The sequence below is a fragment of the Erithacus rubecula genome (genome assembly GCF_903797595.1).
Source record: "Erithacus rubecula genome assembly, chromosome: 12".
NCBI lineage: Eukaryota > Metazoa > Chordata > Aves > Passeriformes > Muscicapidae > Erithacus > Erithacus rubecula.
The window spans coordinates 366,067-383,422 of NC_136664.1; the positions used below are offsets into that span (position 1 = coordinate 366,067).

At 53.7% G+C, this 17,356-nt stretch overlaps 1 protein-coding gene across 2 annotated transcripts in view; it reads right to left on the reverse strand.

The window, feature by feature from the left end:
- ZFHX3 (zinc finger homeobox 3) overlaps positions 1-17,356 on the reverse strand; it is a 125,848-nt gene that overhangs the window by 46,591 nt on the left and 61,901 nt on the right. For both annotated transcript variants that reach the window (XM_079315812.1, XM_079315811.1), the window contains exon 5: positions 7,262-7,493. In XM_079315812.1, the coding sequence (XP_079171938.1) occupies positions 7,262-7,493 (232 nt within the window). The remainder of the gene's footprint in view (positions 1-7,261; positions 7,494-17,356) is intronic.

Below are 17,356 nucleotides of genomic sequence, written 5' to 3' on the forward strand. Positions count from 1 at the left end.
GAGCAACAGGAGATTTGGGGCTGTGCACCAGGGGAGAGGCCAGCACCTCACTCAAACCCAGCCCTGACAGGGGGAAAGCTCGGGAGGGAGCAGGACCTGAAACCACAAAGCACTGCTGCCTGCTTGATGAAGTGACCTCACATGAACGAGGAGCCTGAAGGGGGTGGGGGAGCACAGGCAGAGGGGGCTCAGCCTCCTTGGGCTGCAGGTGCCTTCAGGAGCAGCCCAGTGAAGGTTCAGCAGAGTCAGACCAACGCTGCTGCTCTCACTCACCACTCTTGCAAGGACTGACAAGGAAGAGGGAAAAAATGCAAATTGGAAGCAAATATGGAAAATAATTTGTCATACAGCTCCCAATTAACCTTTGGAACCTGTGGCCTCAAGAAATCATTGAGGTCAAAACAAAATATATGGCAAAGGCATCGAGATGTGCAACTTGGAAAAGCAAACTGAGTATTTGGAAGACAGAGAAACCCTCTTGCCTAAGGGCAAGAAATGAATTTTAGTAGGAACAAGGATGAGACCTTGATTTGGGTAGGCTATTATTTGTTTATGGGTCCCTAGATTTCCCTCTGAAGCAGTCAGAGCAGACAGGACACTGCTGCTGACAGGCACGTTATTAGCCAATCTTGGAGTTTTAGTGGAAAAATAAATGCATGTGGTGGCTCCTTCCCAGGCAGCTCTGAGGACGTTAATGTCATCAGCAGGGGATCAATAGGCCTCGCAGAAGGGACAGGAAGCAAGTGCATTTCAGAAGCACAGGCACACGAGGAGCAGAGCAGGACACAGAGAAAAAAGGGAATCCAATTCAGAACCCAGGCTGTCTATCTCCTACAATTAAATCCACAAGCTACAGATCTGAGGAGCAGGAGAGCATTTCCTATTTTCACAGTGTCTCCCCTGAACAGAGGTCTGGAAGCACTTTTTCATTTTGGGCAGTGCACTGGGTTTGCATGGCAAGGTTTGGGTAGCAGGGGGCTCCTCCTTCAGCCCTGCCACTCTCAGACCATCAGACACGTGCTCCTGCAGCAGAACAAACAGAGAACCAGGGCAGGGACAAGAGAACAAGGACAGGAGCTGATGCCCTGCAAGGATCTCCCTGCAGAGGGGAAGGGGCAAGGACATTCCCCTACAGTGCTGAGCATGACCCTCTAGATTGTGTCAGCTTTATAAACTAATGGACCTTTGGCACAATGAAGCCTGTAACTGCAAATGGGCAAGCTCAGAGGAGCAGGCTCAAACTCACCTTCCAAACAGGGAGAAACATCAGCTGCTGCAGGTCTCACCCTGCTCCACAAACCAAACAACCCTTGCTGCCTCTGAACACAAAGGCTGTGCCAGCTGACCATGCCTGACCTTCCCTTCCTGCCAGGCTGCCCAGGCTGCCCCTGGGCATGGCAGCAGGGAAAAGGCACTGAGGGACCCTCAGAACTCTGTGCTGAAGCTCCAGCCCCTCTCTGCTCAGGTCAGCAGTGGGACAAGAGAAGAGGCTCCAAATGAATGCACCAAGAACAGCACAGCAGCCATGCAGCTCTGTCTACTCATTAACCTGGGAACACAGGAGGAGGCATGTTCATTTAGAGATACTTAATTGGAAGCCCAGGACCACAGCAAGGGAGAGAACAGAAGCTCAGCAACAGCTACAGGAGTCAGACCTGTGGGAAGGTGCTGGATATGAGCTGCTGCAGCACAGCCTATGAGAAACACCATAAATCAGGGCTGAATGGGGAGGAACAGCTGCTGGAGCATGTCTAAGGCTTTGGAGGGCTCCATGTCACCACAAGATAAAGCAGGGGTTTGGATCCAGCCTGGGACAGAGGCAGCATGGCTGCACTGATGGGACCCTCACCAGGAGATGAGTTTGCTGCCAGTGTGACCCCCAGGGACATCTCACCTCCCCAGCACACCCTGGACCACCCTGCAGTGCCTGCAACATCTTCACAGCTTTACTGATTCACCCCTCTCAGGGAGAGACCCTCAGTCCTTACCCTGCACCACTGCAACCACCACCTCAAGACCTCAGGAGAAGAGTTCCCTATTCTAAATCTGTGCAGGGAAAGGGGAAAGACCAGCAGGGAAGAGAAGCAGAAGGACACCATGCACTGGGCATCCCCAGCAGAGCTTCAGAGTGCCAAGAGCCAGGGATGGCCCTCTTGAGCCCCAGGGGAAATGGGGCTCAGGGAGATGCTGAGCTCTGGCAGCATCTTCAGTCTGGCTCTGGAGTTTGCTCCAATACAGAGAAAAAAGCAGAGAAGAGGGACTGGGAGCCCCATGGTGCTGTACTGCAGCATCTGGAGACAGTTCCTCCTTTACTTTTCCTAAGTGGAAAGGGCTTTAAGATGCAGTCAAACAAGAAAAACATCCCAGAAGAAGGCAGCTGCCAGAGCTTCCTCTGGCCTAATGAAAGCCAGGAGCTGCCCAGGCCCAGTGGGGCTGACTGGGATGGGGTTTCTGGGCTCCCTGCCCGGGCTGGGAGCTGCTGCTCCATCAGCCCCAGGGTCTGGGGAGGCTTCTGCTGCCCCTCTGCACCAGGGGCACAGGAAAACACTCACAACCAGCTTTAATAAAAACAAAATTAAAATTATTAAACCTTTCATATCCTTTTGAGATTATCTCTTTGCTGCTGGTTGGTCAAAGCAGAGCCAAGGCACAACTGCTCTTGACTTTAAACTCAAAACCAATCCCCAAAAAAATAAAAAAAACCCAAAGGAAATATCCCTCTGCCAGATATTAAAGAGAACCAATTTTATCCCTGCTTTCTGTGGACTGCCCCACGGTGTCCCAGATAGAAATGGACAGAGATGCTGCTGGGATGGGAATGGGGTTCTCCAAAATTTAGGGGGGAGAAAAGGATGCAAGAAGGGAACAGATAAAAATTATATCACAGCACAATATTAGGAAAGAAATAACCCCTAAAAGTTTCTCAGGCAGCTGGACTCTCCTCATGTCCTCGGGCCTTCTGAAGGAGCCAGCTGAGTGCAGCCACCCTGACCCCTGCCAGAAACACCTTTGCTGGGTGTTCCAGTGACCACTAAAGCAATGTGAAACTAAAGCAGAATAAAAAGCCTCCCTCTGTCTCTCTGCCCATGGAGAGACTCTGTCTCTACCCATCCTGGGACAGCCCCCAGAAATACTGCAACTTCACCAGGAACTTGCTGGAAAGGTAAAAGGTCCTGGAGCCATTCAATCCATTAACAAATGAAAAAATTCCAAGGTTCAGCAGAACAACAAAGGGGAAGGCAGCAAAGCGTCCCCTAAATGAATACATGTGACACAAGATCTTGGAAAACAAGAGATAATCCTGCATGTGGGGGTAGCTGGTGGGGCTGGCAGGGAGATCAGAACTGCTGCAATAAAGAATTGCAGTTGCACTGCCCAGGGCTGTTTGCCTCTGCTGCCAGCCCACATGTGCTCCTGCTCCATGGGCCAGTCTCCCCAAAACAGGACAATCCCTCTCTCTGCCTGTGCCTGAGCAGGCCCAGCAGGGATTTCCTGGGGTAACAGAGCTGCTGGTGCACACCCCAGCCCCAGTGCCCCCAAACTGGCTGCTCCCAGTGACCTGTGCCACAGCTGGGCAGTGGGACACAGCAGCCCACCCGTGGGGGGCACAGGGAGAGCCATGGGATGGGGAGAGCAGGGCACCACGGCTGGACACAGAGCAGAAACCCCACTGAGCAGCAGCCTGTGCTCAGCCACGCAGGGCTTGGTGCTGGATGCTTCTGGGATGAGGGAAACACTTCCACAGTCAGAATGAAAACTCCATGCAGGGTGCTTCACATTTGTTCCTGTCATTATCTAATGAGCTGTAAGTGCATTCATCCAACATCTTGAGAACCTTTTGGTTTTTACTATGGTCACTCTGCACTTTTTTCTTCTGTAAACCCCCATCATTAAAAATCAATTAGCTGATGGGTAACATTACACAGATGCTGCTGCAGCAAGGGGCTGACATCTGCAGTGGAGCAGCCCAGACCCACAGCAAGAGATGTCCAAAAATACCTGAGAGGACAATACCCCCTTCCCTAAGCTGTGCTCCCTCTGAGCAACAAACCAGCTCAACTTCAGCTGCTCCCCCATCTCCTGCCTAACGAGCACACTTCTCAAAGCACGCAGGAAAGTTTAATTGGCTTTAATTATCCAGTTCAAGGAGGACTGGCTTTCCTGTCTGATGTCCATATCATTTCCCTGCCAACAACTTCGTCATCCCTTTACTGGAAGTGCAGGCAGATCCTAAAACTGTTCCCCAAAAGACAGCCAGTTTTTGGGGAGGGCTGAGGGGTGGCACAGGCAGGGACAAAGGTCCCTGTGTCCCTGAGTGCTGCTCAGGCTGCCTGGCTTCTCCAGGCTGGCAGGGAGGAGCTGCAACTAATGTGCAATCAAGAACCAGCACAATTACAAATGTAAATGAACAGGCAATTGGCACTGACCTTTGCAGATTGTTAGAGGACTAATTAAGGTGTGATCAGAGCTCTCTTCCAACAGATTGAGATGCATCCACACAGGCCAATATCTACTCACAGTCTCCAGACAGCACTGCTTTCTACTACAGGCTTGCACACAGCAGTGAGCAGGTACACACAGAGTGGGTACACACAGAGCAGGTACACACAGACAGGTACACACAGAGCAGGTACACACAGAGCAGGTACACACAGAGAGCAGGTACACACAGAGTGGGTACACACAGACAGTACACACAGAGAGCAGGTACACACAGAGAGCAGGTACACACAGAGAGCAGGTACACACAGACAGGTACACACAGAGCAGGTACACACAGAGCATGTACACACAGAGAGCAGGTACACACAGACAGGTACACACAGAGCAGGTACACACAGAGTGGGTACACACAGGTACACACAGAGCAGGTACACACTGAGCAGGTACACACTGAGCAGGTACAAACTGAGCAGGTGCACACAGACAGGTACACACAGAGCAGGTACACACAGAGCAGGTACACACAGACAGGCACACACGGACAGGCACACACAGGTACACACGGACAGGTACACACAGGTACACACAGACAGGTACACACAGAACAGGTACACACTGAGCAGGTGCACACTGAGCAGGTACACACAGACAGGTACACACAGACAGGCATACACAGACAGGCGCACACAGAGCAGGTACACACTGAGCAGGTGCACACAGACAGGTACACACAGACAGGCACACACGGACAGGTACACACAGAACAGGTACACACTGAGCAGGTGCACACACGGACAGGTACACACAGACAGGTACACACAGACAGGCACACACGGACAGGTACACACAGAACAGGTACACACTGAGCAGGTGCACACTGAGCAGGTACACACAGACAGGTACACACAGACAGGTACACACAGACAGGCACACACAGAGCAGGTGCACACAGACAGGTACACCCAGCATTCAGCCCCAGCAGCTGTGCTCTGTGCTCAGCAATGGGACAGGGCAGGAGCTGAACTGGTGACCCCAGCGTGTCACTCGAGGCCACAGGACACAGCCCAGCAGGGCCCCTGCACTGCAGAGAGCACACAGTGTCACTGTCCCCTGGAGCCCCAGCAGGGATGGCTCGCAGAGCACAGCCCTGCCAGACAGGTGTGTGCCACGGTGTCTGCCTGGCATCCCATACCTCAGAGACACCTCATCCAAGGGGGAAACTCCACCCAGGGTCAGCAAACAACAATGAAAGCCTTGCTGGGGACACGGACCCTGCTGAGGGCAGGAGGGGACTCAGGGCACAGACCCACACTGTCCCCAGCTGAGCCTCCCCCCCGGGGGATGCAATGGGGTCACAGAGGGTGGGAGATGGGAGCAGCCCTCCTCCCCCTCCTCTCCCCCAAACCTGACCCCCATCCCTGCAGGGATGCTGGCCCAGCACACCAGGGAGGTGTCCCCCTTCGACCAGATCAACTCTGGGCTCCAGGAGTGTTTCAAATTTAACACCTCAGCCTAAAGTGACTTGCAAAACCGACCCAAGGTACTGCCTTTGCCTTCTGCAGCCTTATTCTTGCTTGTATTCATAACATTTGAAATAAAATATGATCAAGAATTTTACCTTGTTGGCTGCCAGTTTTTGCTGAAGAACCAACAAGTTTAAAGGAAATTTAAATATTTGTAAATTGAGCTTTCAGTGACTTGTCAGGATTTTTACTTCAAAAATATCACAAAAAATCACACCAAACCTTTTTCCCTTCCAGGCAGTCAGCTCCTGCCCTCCCAGTCCCTGCCATGTCCTAATCTGGATGCAAAGATAAGGTCTGTACTGTAAGAGACACAGCAAACAGGAATTTCTAGAGTAAACAAGGTTCTCAAGGTTGTTCTGTCTATCACAAAGGGCACGGATGGTCTCCCCTCTGCTCATTCTGCATTTCAGCAGCTCAGAACCCAGAGCTCTGCCCCAAGAGCCCTTCAGAAGGGGCAGTTTGGAAGGGCTGTGGAGCTGCTGGCCCCAGGGGGATTGTGAAGGCTTTGGCTGGCAGACCCCAGCTCCAGCACCACCCTGCCCTGACAGCACACAAACCAGCTGAGCCAGGACCATTCTCCTCCTCCCTCCCAAGAGGGCTTCAGGAGACCTGGCTTTTTCAGAATATTAAAAACATCTCAACCCTTTACATGACTAAACAAAGTCCCACTGCTGCTCCATCCAGCCTAACTGCTCCTTTTAGGCACATTAACTCTTGCTGGACTCACGGCTGCAATCCCTGTCCTGTGATCTGTGTGAGAAACGTTTCATACAAACCCTTCCCTTTATTTACCTGATCAGGAGGAGACATGGAAAACAGACATGGAAACTGCCACGTCCTGCCCACCCCTTTTCCCAGCTCCTCCTCCCAGTTCAGAGGGGCTGAAGAACCAGCAAACACACAGGAGCTGGCACAGCTTGTGCTGTGCCCAGGCACCACTTGACTCAATGCAAACCATCCCTGGCACTGGTTTGGTGAGGTGTGCACACATGGCAGAACCTTCAGCTGCTCCTACAACATCCCAGGGCGTGAGACACCAACCTGAACCACAAACACACCTCAGCATCCCAAACCCCACCTCAGGCAGGGGGCACTGCTGCAATGCATCACTGACCAGCTGTGCCAGCCTGGGCAGGGCAGAGGGGCAGGGGCACCCCAGGCTGTCCTGGGCTGTCCCTGGATTGCCCCCGGGCTGTCCCTGGGCTGTCCCTGGATTGTCCCCAGGCTGTCCCAGGCTGTCCCGGGCTGTCCCCAGGCAGTGGCAGCCCCCAGCCCCTCCCAGCTGCACTCACCAGCCTCGGCAGGCGGGCACTTGCGGATGGTGAAGATCTGCCCCAGCTCCTCCTCCTCCTCGGGCAGCCCCTTCTGCAGGCGCTGCAGCTTGCGCAGGCTCTCGCTGCGCTGGTGCTTCATGGAGCGCACGTGCTGCAGCAGGTTCAGCTTGGCCTTGGTGGAGTAGGTGCACAGCACACAGTGGTAGTAGCAGCTCTCCCCTTCCACCCCGCTCTCGTGGTGCTGCAGGTGCTGTGGGAACAAAGCACAGGCATGGATGTCAGCGTCCCTCACTGTCCACTCCTAAAAGCCACCTGGGAATTCAGTAAGGAACCACATGTGGACACAGATCCAGGCAGGTAATGCCTGTTCATCCCAAGCTATCACACCATCTCCTGCTGAAGAGATGAAAACCAAAACACCCTGAAATGGGCACAAAGCACAGATGGGCACAGAACATCACCTCCCTCAGTGAGGGACAGCACCAGACCCAGCACCAGCACCTGCCTACAACACACTCAGCTCATTCCATCACACTCAGAGCCTGCCCTGAGAGGGGGTCCGACTGCATCACAAACCTAAAATTAAATTTGGCACATTCTCATGGAAACTAGGAAGAGTAAAACCAAAGGAACCCCAGAACACATCAAAGCCATCAGACAGAGAGGTCCTGGACGCAGAGCATGAAGCAGAGCACAGAGCCAGCCTGGCCATCTCCCAGCTCTCTGCTCCCTGGCACCCTGCTCTGACCCCTTGGATCAGCAGGAAGCAGCAGCCTGCCCTGGAAGATGGCTGGGACAGAGCCCTGGGCAGAAAAGCCAAGGTGAGCAGCAGCCAGGCACCACTGTGAGAGGCAGCAGCTGGAAACACCCTGAGCCCTCCCAGCTGTGTGCCCACTGCCTACACACTCATTCTGCACTGCCATACCACAGCTAATGATCTGGCAGAACCTACCAACCCCTGGTGCAGGGGTCTGTGCCTCTGGGGAAACAGGCAGCCACGTCCTGCCATGGAGCCCACAGCCATGGAAATTCTTCCTTAGAAGCAGAGGAAGAATTCACCCTGCACAGCCACAGCACAGCTGGGCTCCCCTCGGGCAGCAGGAGGAATTTCCCAACCCCACAGTAAGTGAGGAAAAATGAATACCAAGGTGAAACAACATGAGATGCCCCAGTGAAGGCTTTGGTGCTCCAGCCCACACCTCACAGCTGAGCTGTGCAGTGCTCCCTGCCAGCTGCTCCCACCCAGCCCTGATATCTCCTTGGGTCTTTGTGTCATCTCATGCAACTCTCTCCTCAGCACACACTTGGCCCGAGGCACAAGCACAGAGATTTGGACACGATCTTGAGGTTTGTCAATCAAAAATATTGCCTACGTGCAGCCAGGACCTTCTGGTAAAAAATTGTGATGCTTATTATCTCAGTTACAGCTGAGATAAGATTAAAGACACATATTACCCAGCGCTGTGTGCCTTGCTCACGCCGAGGAAGGAGAGCCCTCTGAGTCTAGGAATGATTAAAAATAGGATATGAGCTGATGCTGAGGCTTCTGATTGGAAGAGCGAGGAAAGAGAATAAATGTATTCTAGATCTGGCTAATTAGACTAGCCTCTTTTGGGATCACGATGTATTTAATTAAATTCACTGTAATATTTGAAGAATCCACGAGGGCACTAATCCCACTGGTGCCCTCAAAGGATTTTTTGCTGTTTTGCCTTATAAGAACTTCTTCCTCATCTTATTCCTATTGTTTGCAGGCGTTACCCTCTCCCTGAGCCACAAGAAGAGAATGTCTCAAGGCAGGGAAGGCCAGAGTGGTGTGTCCATCTCAGACAGCCCAGCCTGGCTGTGCCCTGAGCCCTGTTCCTGGCTCCAGGAACCAGCAGCCCTGCCCTGCCAGCCCCAGGCACATCCCCACAAACCCACAAACCCCACAAACCCATAAACCCCCAAACCCCACAAACCCACAAACTCCCAAACCCCCAAACCCCACAAATCCCCAAACCCACAAACCCCCCAAACCCCCAAACCCATCCCAGCCCAGTGTGTGCCCACAGGCTCAGCTCCTGCCACAGAAACCCCCAGTGAGCAATTAGAGAAAACCCAGCCAGGGGTTCAAGGAAATATTAAGGACATGGTCTCTCTGGAACCAGAGGCACAGTCTGCACTGCTCTCATTCAAAAGGGGGTTTTAGGAAAACATTTGTTTTCAATGGTTTAATAAACGTGTCTTGTTTTCCACTCCCTCCCAAACACCTCCTGGGGGGGTCCAGCCCCACCTGCCCGTGGTGCTGGAGGAGTCACAGGTGAGGTGGAGCAGCATCACCTGCACCTGATCCTGCAGCAGAGCAGAGAGGGGAGCCAGGGCCCTGCCAGCCCGAGCTCAGAGCTGCTGCAGGCCATCAAATGTTGGCCAACACGTGTAGTTATTGCCCATCACCCTGTTAAACCTCCCCCTTGTGAGAATTTATCCGTATCACAGGAAACAAATTCAAAATACTAAACCAGAACCTTGTTAGAAGACAAATCAACTCGAAAATCAAAAGAATATATTGTTCCAAGGAAAACCAACCAACTTCTGTCAGAAAACATTGATTTCTGTGAGTCTGAGGGGGTGTTCCCCCCTCCCTCTCCACAATAGGAAACTTCCAACATCTGGTTCTTCACGCATGGCATGCAAAATATTGATCAGGGTGAGTCAAAGCTCCACTTTAAATCAGAAACAGAGAGAGGAGCGCTCTGATGGAAACCAGAGGGCTCAGGAGTGCAGCTCACAGCAGGGCTGCCAGCCCACTGCAGCCCCTCCATCCCCACACACCAAACCCTGCTGCTTTACCAGCTCTCCTTGCCCCAGCCTATGCTGCCTCCCCTGCACTTCAGCACAATCAGGGAACTGAACAGACACTGCCCATGGCACACACACACAGTGCTCCCTGGAGCCCAGACTGTGCCCAGGACTGAGACACCTACACAGACAACAAACTCTCCTCAACACCTCTGCAGCTGCTCCTGCACTTCATATTCACCATCTGACTTCTAAACTTTTCTGCATCTTTTTAATTTTAAAAGATGTTAAACCACTATCTACTCAATAATCTCTCCTGCATGAAGTTTATCCAGTTGTGGTGCAATGATTCCAATGGTGGCAGAAGCCCCCCTGACGCTCTGCTGGGGCACCAGGGGGGGTCTCAATCCCCCTCTGCCATGTTGAACAGCTCAGCTGCTGTTCTGGGGGACACCTGACCTGCAACCTCAACCCACCATGGAGATGCAGCAGCCCCTTGAACTGCCCTGTGCTTTGCATGTCTATTATGCAACAGAGAAAGGCTCAGTTGCAGCAAGGTCCCAGCCCCTGTGCAGTCTGAACTGGGAGGCCCAGGGCCAGCCCAGGCACAGCACTGGGAGCCTCTGCAGCCCCTGGTGTGCCCTCTGCACACCCCATCACCAGCTCAGGAGGTGGCCACGCTACACAAGCAGCACAATGGATGGGAAAACCCCTCCAGACTCGGGGATGGACCCTTCTTCTGCAGACTTTGATAGAAAACCAGCAGCAGGAACTCTGTCCCTGCCCCAGGGACTGGTGGCCCCTGCACACCTGGGTCTGGGCAGGAGGAGCAGGTGAGCTGACAGGCCTGGGGCCAGAGCCAGGGTGGATCCAGCTCATAAAGCTGCACAGCAGGAGGGAGGGTGCTCCTCACTCTGTGCCTCTCATCCCCAGCTGACAGCACTCCAGGGCTGTGCAGGGCTCCCCTCCTGCACAAGCACCCTGTGCCCCAGCCCCTGGCACCCCTCAGGTGCCCCAGGCAGGGGCTGTGTGGGTCACTGCACATCCCCTGAGCAGCCCACAGCAGCACACCTGCCATGGAAACAGAGCCCACTCCACTGCACAGGGCTGCTGGAAAAAGAAGCTGCCAGGCTTCAACATCTTGGGCAGAGCTTGTCTCCACATGTAACACCTTTGCTGCCTCTGAACTCCACACTCAGCTCCCTTAGGATGGGCAGTGATTTCAAACAAGTCACAGATGCAGCCGGGGAAGGAGGAGCCAAAAATCTGCTGGAAGGTCACAAAGGCACAGAAAGCAGCAGCAGCAGCACAGAGGGGTGCTGTGCTGGATTCCTCCTACCAGCTCTGATGTCTGAGCAGCCCCAGGGACCAGAACCAGCACAGGGAGCCAGCAGAGCCTCAGTTTACTCAGAGAGCTTGACCCAAGCTCAGGAGCTGCTGGAAGCACTCCAGCCCTGCCAGCAGATCTGCAGGAGAATACCCAGGGACTGCCTCCTCCTGGGGCAGGGTCAGACAGGGTAATTAGTCACAGCCTGGGAAGGAAACACTTCAGGTGCCAGTGAGGGCTGCAGGCCCCTGGGGATGGACAGGAGGTGACCTTACAGCAGAGCTGGAGGGGGCTGTGGGTCACCAGAGAAAGGGACCCGGCCCTGCTGCAGACCTCAGAGACCTCTGAGCATCCCCTGGCCCCCCTGTGCCTCTGATGTGCTGCACCAGATAAATCACACAGCCCTGCAAGAGAAGAATCTGAATTTTTAATGAAAGTCATGTGGCTGCAGCTGTCTGATCCTGGTCTGTTCCAAGTACTCCATAAAAGTCAGGGCTGGCCAATCCATCTTGCTCTCCTTTCACACCTGCAGCCTCAGCTGGAATTTCCTGGAGCTGGGAGCAGGGGGGACACAAGGGGGACACAGGAGGACATGCTGGCTGTGACCTGGGGACAGCTGGAGTGCCAACAGCCTCCCCCCATCCTCCTGCAAGGGGCCAAAGTTGATTCTGCAGCCAGGTTCAAAAGCTGAACTTCTGCTCTTTCATATCCAACCAACACCAGGAATTGTTTCCTGCTCCCAAAGGAGTGTTACAAACCCTTCCCTCCTCCTGCCCCTGTGCATCCCACCTGCATGGGCAGTGCCCTGCTGGGGCTCAGGCTCAGTGCCCCTGAGGTTCTGCAGCTCAGCTTGTGGTAATGCTCACCCTTGTCTTCCCTGCCTGGAGGCTGGAAGTGAAGCACAGCCTCTGCCACAGAGGCTGAGGTACCAATGCAAGCCCTCAGATCACACGGAAAGGCTTGAGGAACAGCCATATCTGCCCTCATTAAGAGTCACCCTGCAGCCCACCACACCAGCCATGCTGCAAGGTTCTGGGCTTCCCTACAAACCCAAAAGCAACCCAGAAAATGGGGTTTGCTCCACCAGCCCTTGAAGCCTCATTAAAAGCCAAATATTGCTCAGCCTAAGGATGGAGAGCTCAGCATGGATTTTACTGAACGTTAAATCAACCAGCAAGCATAGCCAGCAAACTCTGTGGCACTTTAACTTTAAATAATGCAATAATTATTGAATTTCCTTTTTATAACTGAAGTGCTGGAATGTAAACAATGGGGCTGTAATTGCAGGAAGGGGGGATCAATAGAGGCAATCGTTTTCAGCCATGTTAATTGTAAATACAATTGCTCCAAGATGTCAGCCTCGTTCTTCTCGCTCCCAGAATCATCCTAACGGATGACAGAGTCCAACTTTCCCATTACAGCTGTTCGTTCCTTTAAGAGGTTCTCAATCAGGTCTGATCAATCTGTCAAGATAATGCATAGAGTAAGTAAGACTCTTCCAAACACAAGCTCCCAATCAATAGCCCGGACCTGCTTAATGAGGAGGGGCTAAAGCCCAGGGGGAGGCACAGGCCCAGCTCCTGCTGGCTCCAGAGCAGCTCTGACAGGGACATTGTTCATGCTGCCCCTGAGGAGCAGCATCCCTGCACACCCACAGTCCCACGGGCTCTGTGGGCACAGAACCACAGCTGGGCAGAAAGCAAGTGCCAAGAAAGGCTGCACTTGTAATCACATCCCCCACTTCTTCTTAATTGTGCAACAGACCTGCAAGCACTAATTAATCATTCTTGGAAGAGACGCCTGAAGATGCAAACCTGTCTGGGGACAGCTGAGAGCCAAGAGCTTCACTGAGGCTCCTGCCATGGGGGATTCCTTCCCTCCCTGCAGGAAGGACAAAGTGCAGGGGGCAGCCAGCACGGGCCCAGTTCTGCTGGCCAGCCCCTCCAGGGAAACACAGTGGGATGCTGCCTGAAGAGTCCCAGGGAGGGAGGAGATGCCAAGGGAGGTGAGGGACCAGCCAGAGATGCTGTTCTCCAGCTGCAGTACCTAACTCCAGCAGCACAGGTACCCCCTGCACACCTGGGGCACCCAGAGAGGGGAAAGTGCCAGGTCTGACTGATTCTGGGCACTCTCCTACAGCATGCAGCCTTCTCCTCTCCCACAGCTCTGCTGCAAAGGCTTGCCAGCACAGGAAAGCCACTCTTGGGCCACTACAACTCCAGCTGCAGACAACCTTCCAGATGCCCAGAGTGTCCCCTGGGAGGCACAGGCACAGGAGCTGCTGCCCATGGAGTGCACACCGGAGTGTGAGTATCAATCCTACTAATTACAGTGCCAAAACCAGAGCACCAGGAGCACATTCCCCATCAGCTGCCCTGCACCCTGCCTGGCAGGGTGCACCACAGGAGCCACAGCAGCCCTTCAAGGGCACCTGTGCAGCTCACCTGTGCTGTGCACCTGTGCTGAGCACCTGTACTGCTTACTTATGCTGTGCACCTGTACACCTGTGCAGTTCACCTGTGCACCTGTGCTGTGCACCTGTGCTGAGCACCTGTGCAGCTCACCTGTGCATCTGTGCAGCTCACCTGTGCAGCTCACCTGTGCAGCTGTGGCCAGAGGAACCAACCCACCCCAGGCAGTGAGCTGTGCAGTGCCCAGCCAGCACGTCAGGGATGTCACCCCAGCCAGCAGCTCCTGTGGAGCAGCCAGAGCTCAGCCAGAGCTGCCCTGGGACACTCTGATCCTCAGGAAAGCACACGGGTTTGTCACTCATATTTCCCTGCCATCCCTGGAGAAACACAGTGGGAAAGCTGCACTTCTGCCTGCAAAGCACTGTATGGACAGCAATAAGATGAAGTGATGAAAAAAAAAAAATTGTGCCAGAATGCAGCAACATGATCAAGGAAGAGGCTCAGGGCTTCCAGCCCCCTCCTTCCTCAGTGCTGGGACAGGCAGGAGCTGAGGAATTCAGGGAGCCTCATGTTTTCCAGGGTCAGGAAAACAAATGGGGAAAAAACAACTGAAGACAGTAACCATAACCAGGCCTCACAATGCCACTGCCCAGACCTTTACAACATATTTTATACATCTACTTGAAAATAATCAGTTCAGTGTGAGCTGCTAAGCTGTGAACACTCAGGTGAACTAGAGCAGCCTGGGAATATGGAAAAACACTGGTTAAAAGTAAATTATGTAATCAAAAGGTCTGGGGGGAACCTGGAAAGACAGCAGGATCGAAATCTGTTGTCCATATTGTAATTGTGTGGCTGCTGAGTGATTGAAGAGGTTTTCTGTAGCACAGAGCCAGGCTGGGACTCTGCACCCTGAGGCTGGGATTCCTCCATTCCTTGGGAATGATCCCTGAGCTAAGCAGGGCTCTGGGGGACAGGGGGGGCTCTGGGGAACAGGGGGGGCTCTGGGGGACACTCCTGGGTCTTGTGCTGACAGAGCAGCTCAGACTCAGCACCCAAAGCCCTCTGTGTGTGTGTGCAGCCTGCCTTAGGCACTGAAATTAAAATGCTATTTCCCCCCACATGAAGTGCTTGGGGACAGACCAGGGTCCCTGAGGGAACAGCCTGAGCAGTGCCAGGCTGGCAGCTCTGTGCCCTGCCCTCACCTGGGCTCCAGGTGTGCAGTCCCTCCTGCCTGCCTGGGCTGCAGGTGCCCAGCACTGCAGGGCAGGGGGCTGCAGGGACCCCATGTGCACCAGGGACTGCTGCAATAATGCCATGAAGCCGTGGGGACAGGGAGCAGCCACAGAAAGGCAGCCTGAGCCTGAGCTCAGGGAATTTAATAAAGCACCACGGACACAGATCAACTCCCCTCACCTGGGATTTATTGTTCACATCTCCAGGGAAGCCCTGATGGACTGAAGCTTTCCTTGTTTCCACACTGCTGCTTTATAACTTCTCACAGCACCTCAACTCCCAGCAGATAACCAAAAACACTAACAGCAATGCTCAAGACAGTTTTCCAATACTCTCCATAAATTACAGAATATCAGTATCAATGCCATGGAGGACACCACCTCCCCTTGAAAAGGCCAACAGAGATCCATGGAAAAACAAAAGAGCCAGCTCAGCCTTTGCCCACAGTCCACAGCAAGGAGTTCTCAACATCAATCAGGTGATAAGGGAGGAAGGAAAACTAAATGATGGTGTGATGGACTAATACGACAGAATGGAAGCAGAAAGAGGAAATACAAAATCCTGCTGGAGTCTTGAAGGTGAGGTGAAAACCAGCAGGGCTGGGCAGCCAGAGCACCTCTGGGGCACCTGAGCACAGGACAGGAGCAGCAGCTGCTTCCACACTGCTCTGCCAAGGTGGGCTCATTAAGTGTCTGTGAAACACAAACACTACACACAGCACCACGGAAATGCCCGTGAGAAAATAAATAATTCTTCATTCAGTGAAAGCTTTGGATTGTATTAGACAAAGCCTGGGGCAATGTAATGAAAGAGGAAGATAAAAAGAAATGGAATAATTACTCACAGAATGAGGCAAGAATCCTGCTGGAAAAATATGTATGGAACTACTTATAATTAAGAACCAAAATAACGTCTGCACACAAAGGGCTGAATTAAGGCAACCTGCTACTTCCTGTGTTGTAGAAGGTTGTGAGGACCCAACAGACTCAATGGACACTAATGTGTCCTGAGAACTGAGCACAGAAATTCATGCAATTGCTCCCTGCCACACACACCTGAGCAACTACTCAGTAAGGAAAGCCACCAAGCTGTTGGGGAGAAGCCTTCCAAACAGTTCTCCAGGTCTAGTGGGCTCTGCAGCAGGAGGGACACACCAGGAGCCCACAGCAGCACTGCCTCGTGGATTCTGCAGCCTAGGGACACTTGGGTTTGCTGCTCTCTGTCTCCTGTGTGTATTTAAACTCTAATTCAACTGTGGTGCAAGAGGGATCTGCAAGAGAACAGAATGGCTCTGAGCACTAGCTGCAGCTACTCCCTCCACAACAGACTGCTGCAATGGAGAACACAGAGAGCAGAGCCCAGTGAGGCAAACAGAGCAAACCTGAGGTGATGAACATCTCTGCTCTCTGCTGCTCTCTGTCCATGTGTCTGCATCTACTGGCATTTGCCTTCACAGCTACAGAAACCCCTGGGAAAAACTACCCCACCACAAACTGGTTTTAGCCATCCTGGCTCTGCAACCCCAGTGGGCAGCTGCAGACACACAGGGGTAAATGACAAACCCACAGAGGCAGCACTGGTCAGACCAGGGTGCACTGACCACTGCACTGCAAAAATGCAACAGAGCCAAGAGAACCCTTTGGCAGGAGCAGCATCCACTCACAGCAGAGGTGTGAGGAGGCAACAGGTACCTAAACCCTTTGAATTGAAACTGCAGCTGTAACTCCAGTTACTCCAACTGCCCCAAAATTCTCATCTGCGTGACCACATGTGCCAAGGGCACCCAGGGCAGCATGGCTGGGTGATGCCTGGGCACCAGGGCAGGGTGCCAGCCCCAGCCCCAGGCACAGCTCTGGCACTGTGGGTGCTGTGCCAGCCCCAGCCCCAGGCACAGCTCTGGCACTGTGGGTGCTGTGCCAGCCCCAGCCCCAGGCACAGCTCTGGCACTGAGGTGCTGTGCCAGCCCCAGCCCCATTCCCCTGGCACAGCTCTGGCACTGTGGGTGCTGTGCCAGCGCATTCCCTGGCACAGCTCTGGCACTGTGGGTGCTGTGCCAGCCCCATTCCCCAGGCACAGCTCTGGCACTGTGGGTGCTGTGCCAGCCCCATTCCCCAGGCACAGCTCTGGCACTGTGGGTGCTGTGCCAGCCCCATTCCCCAGGCACAGCTCTGGCACTGTGGGTGCTGTGCCAGCCCCATTCCCCAGGCACAGCTCTGGCACTGTGGTGCTGTGCCAGCCCCATTCCCCTGGCACAGCTCTGGCACTGTGGTGCTGTGCCAGCCCCAGCCCCAGGCACAGCTCTGGCACTGTGGGTGCTGTGCCAGCCCCATTCCCCTGGCACAGCTCTGGCACTGAGGT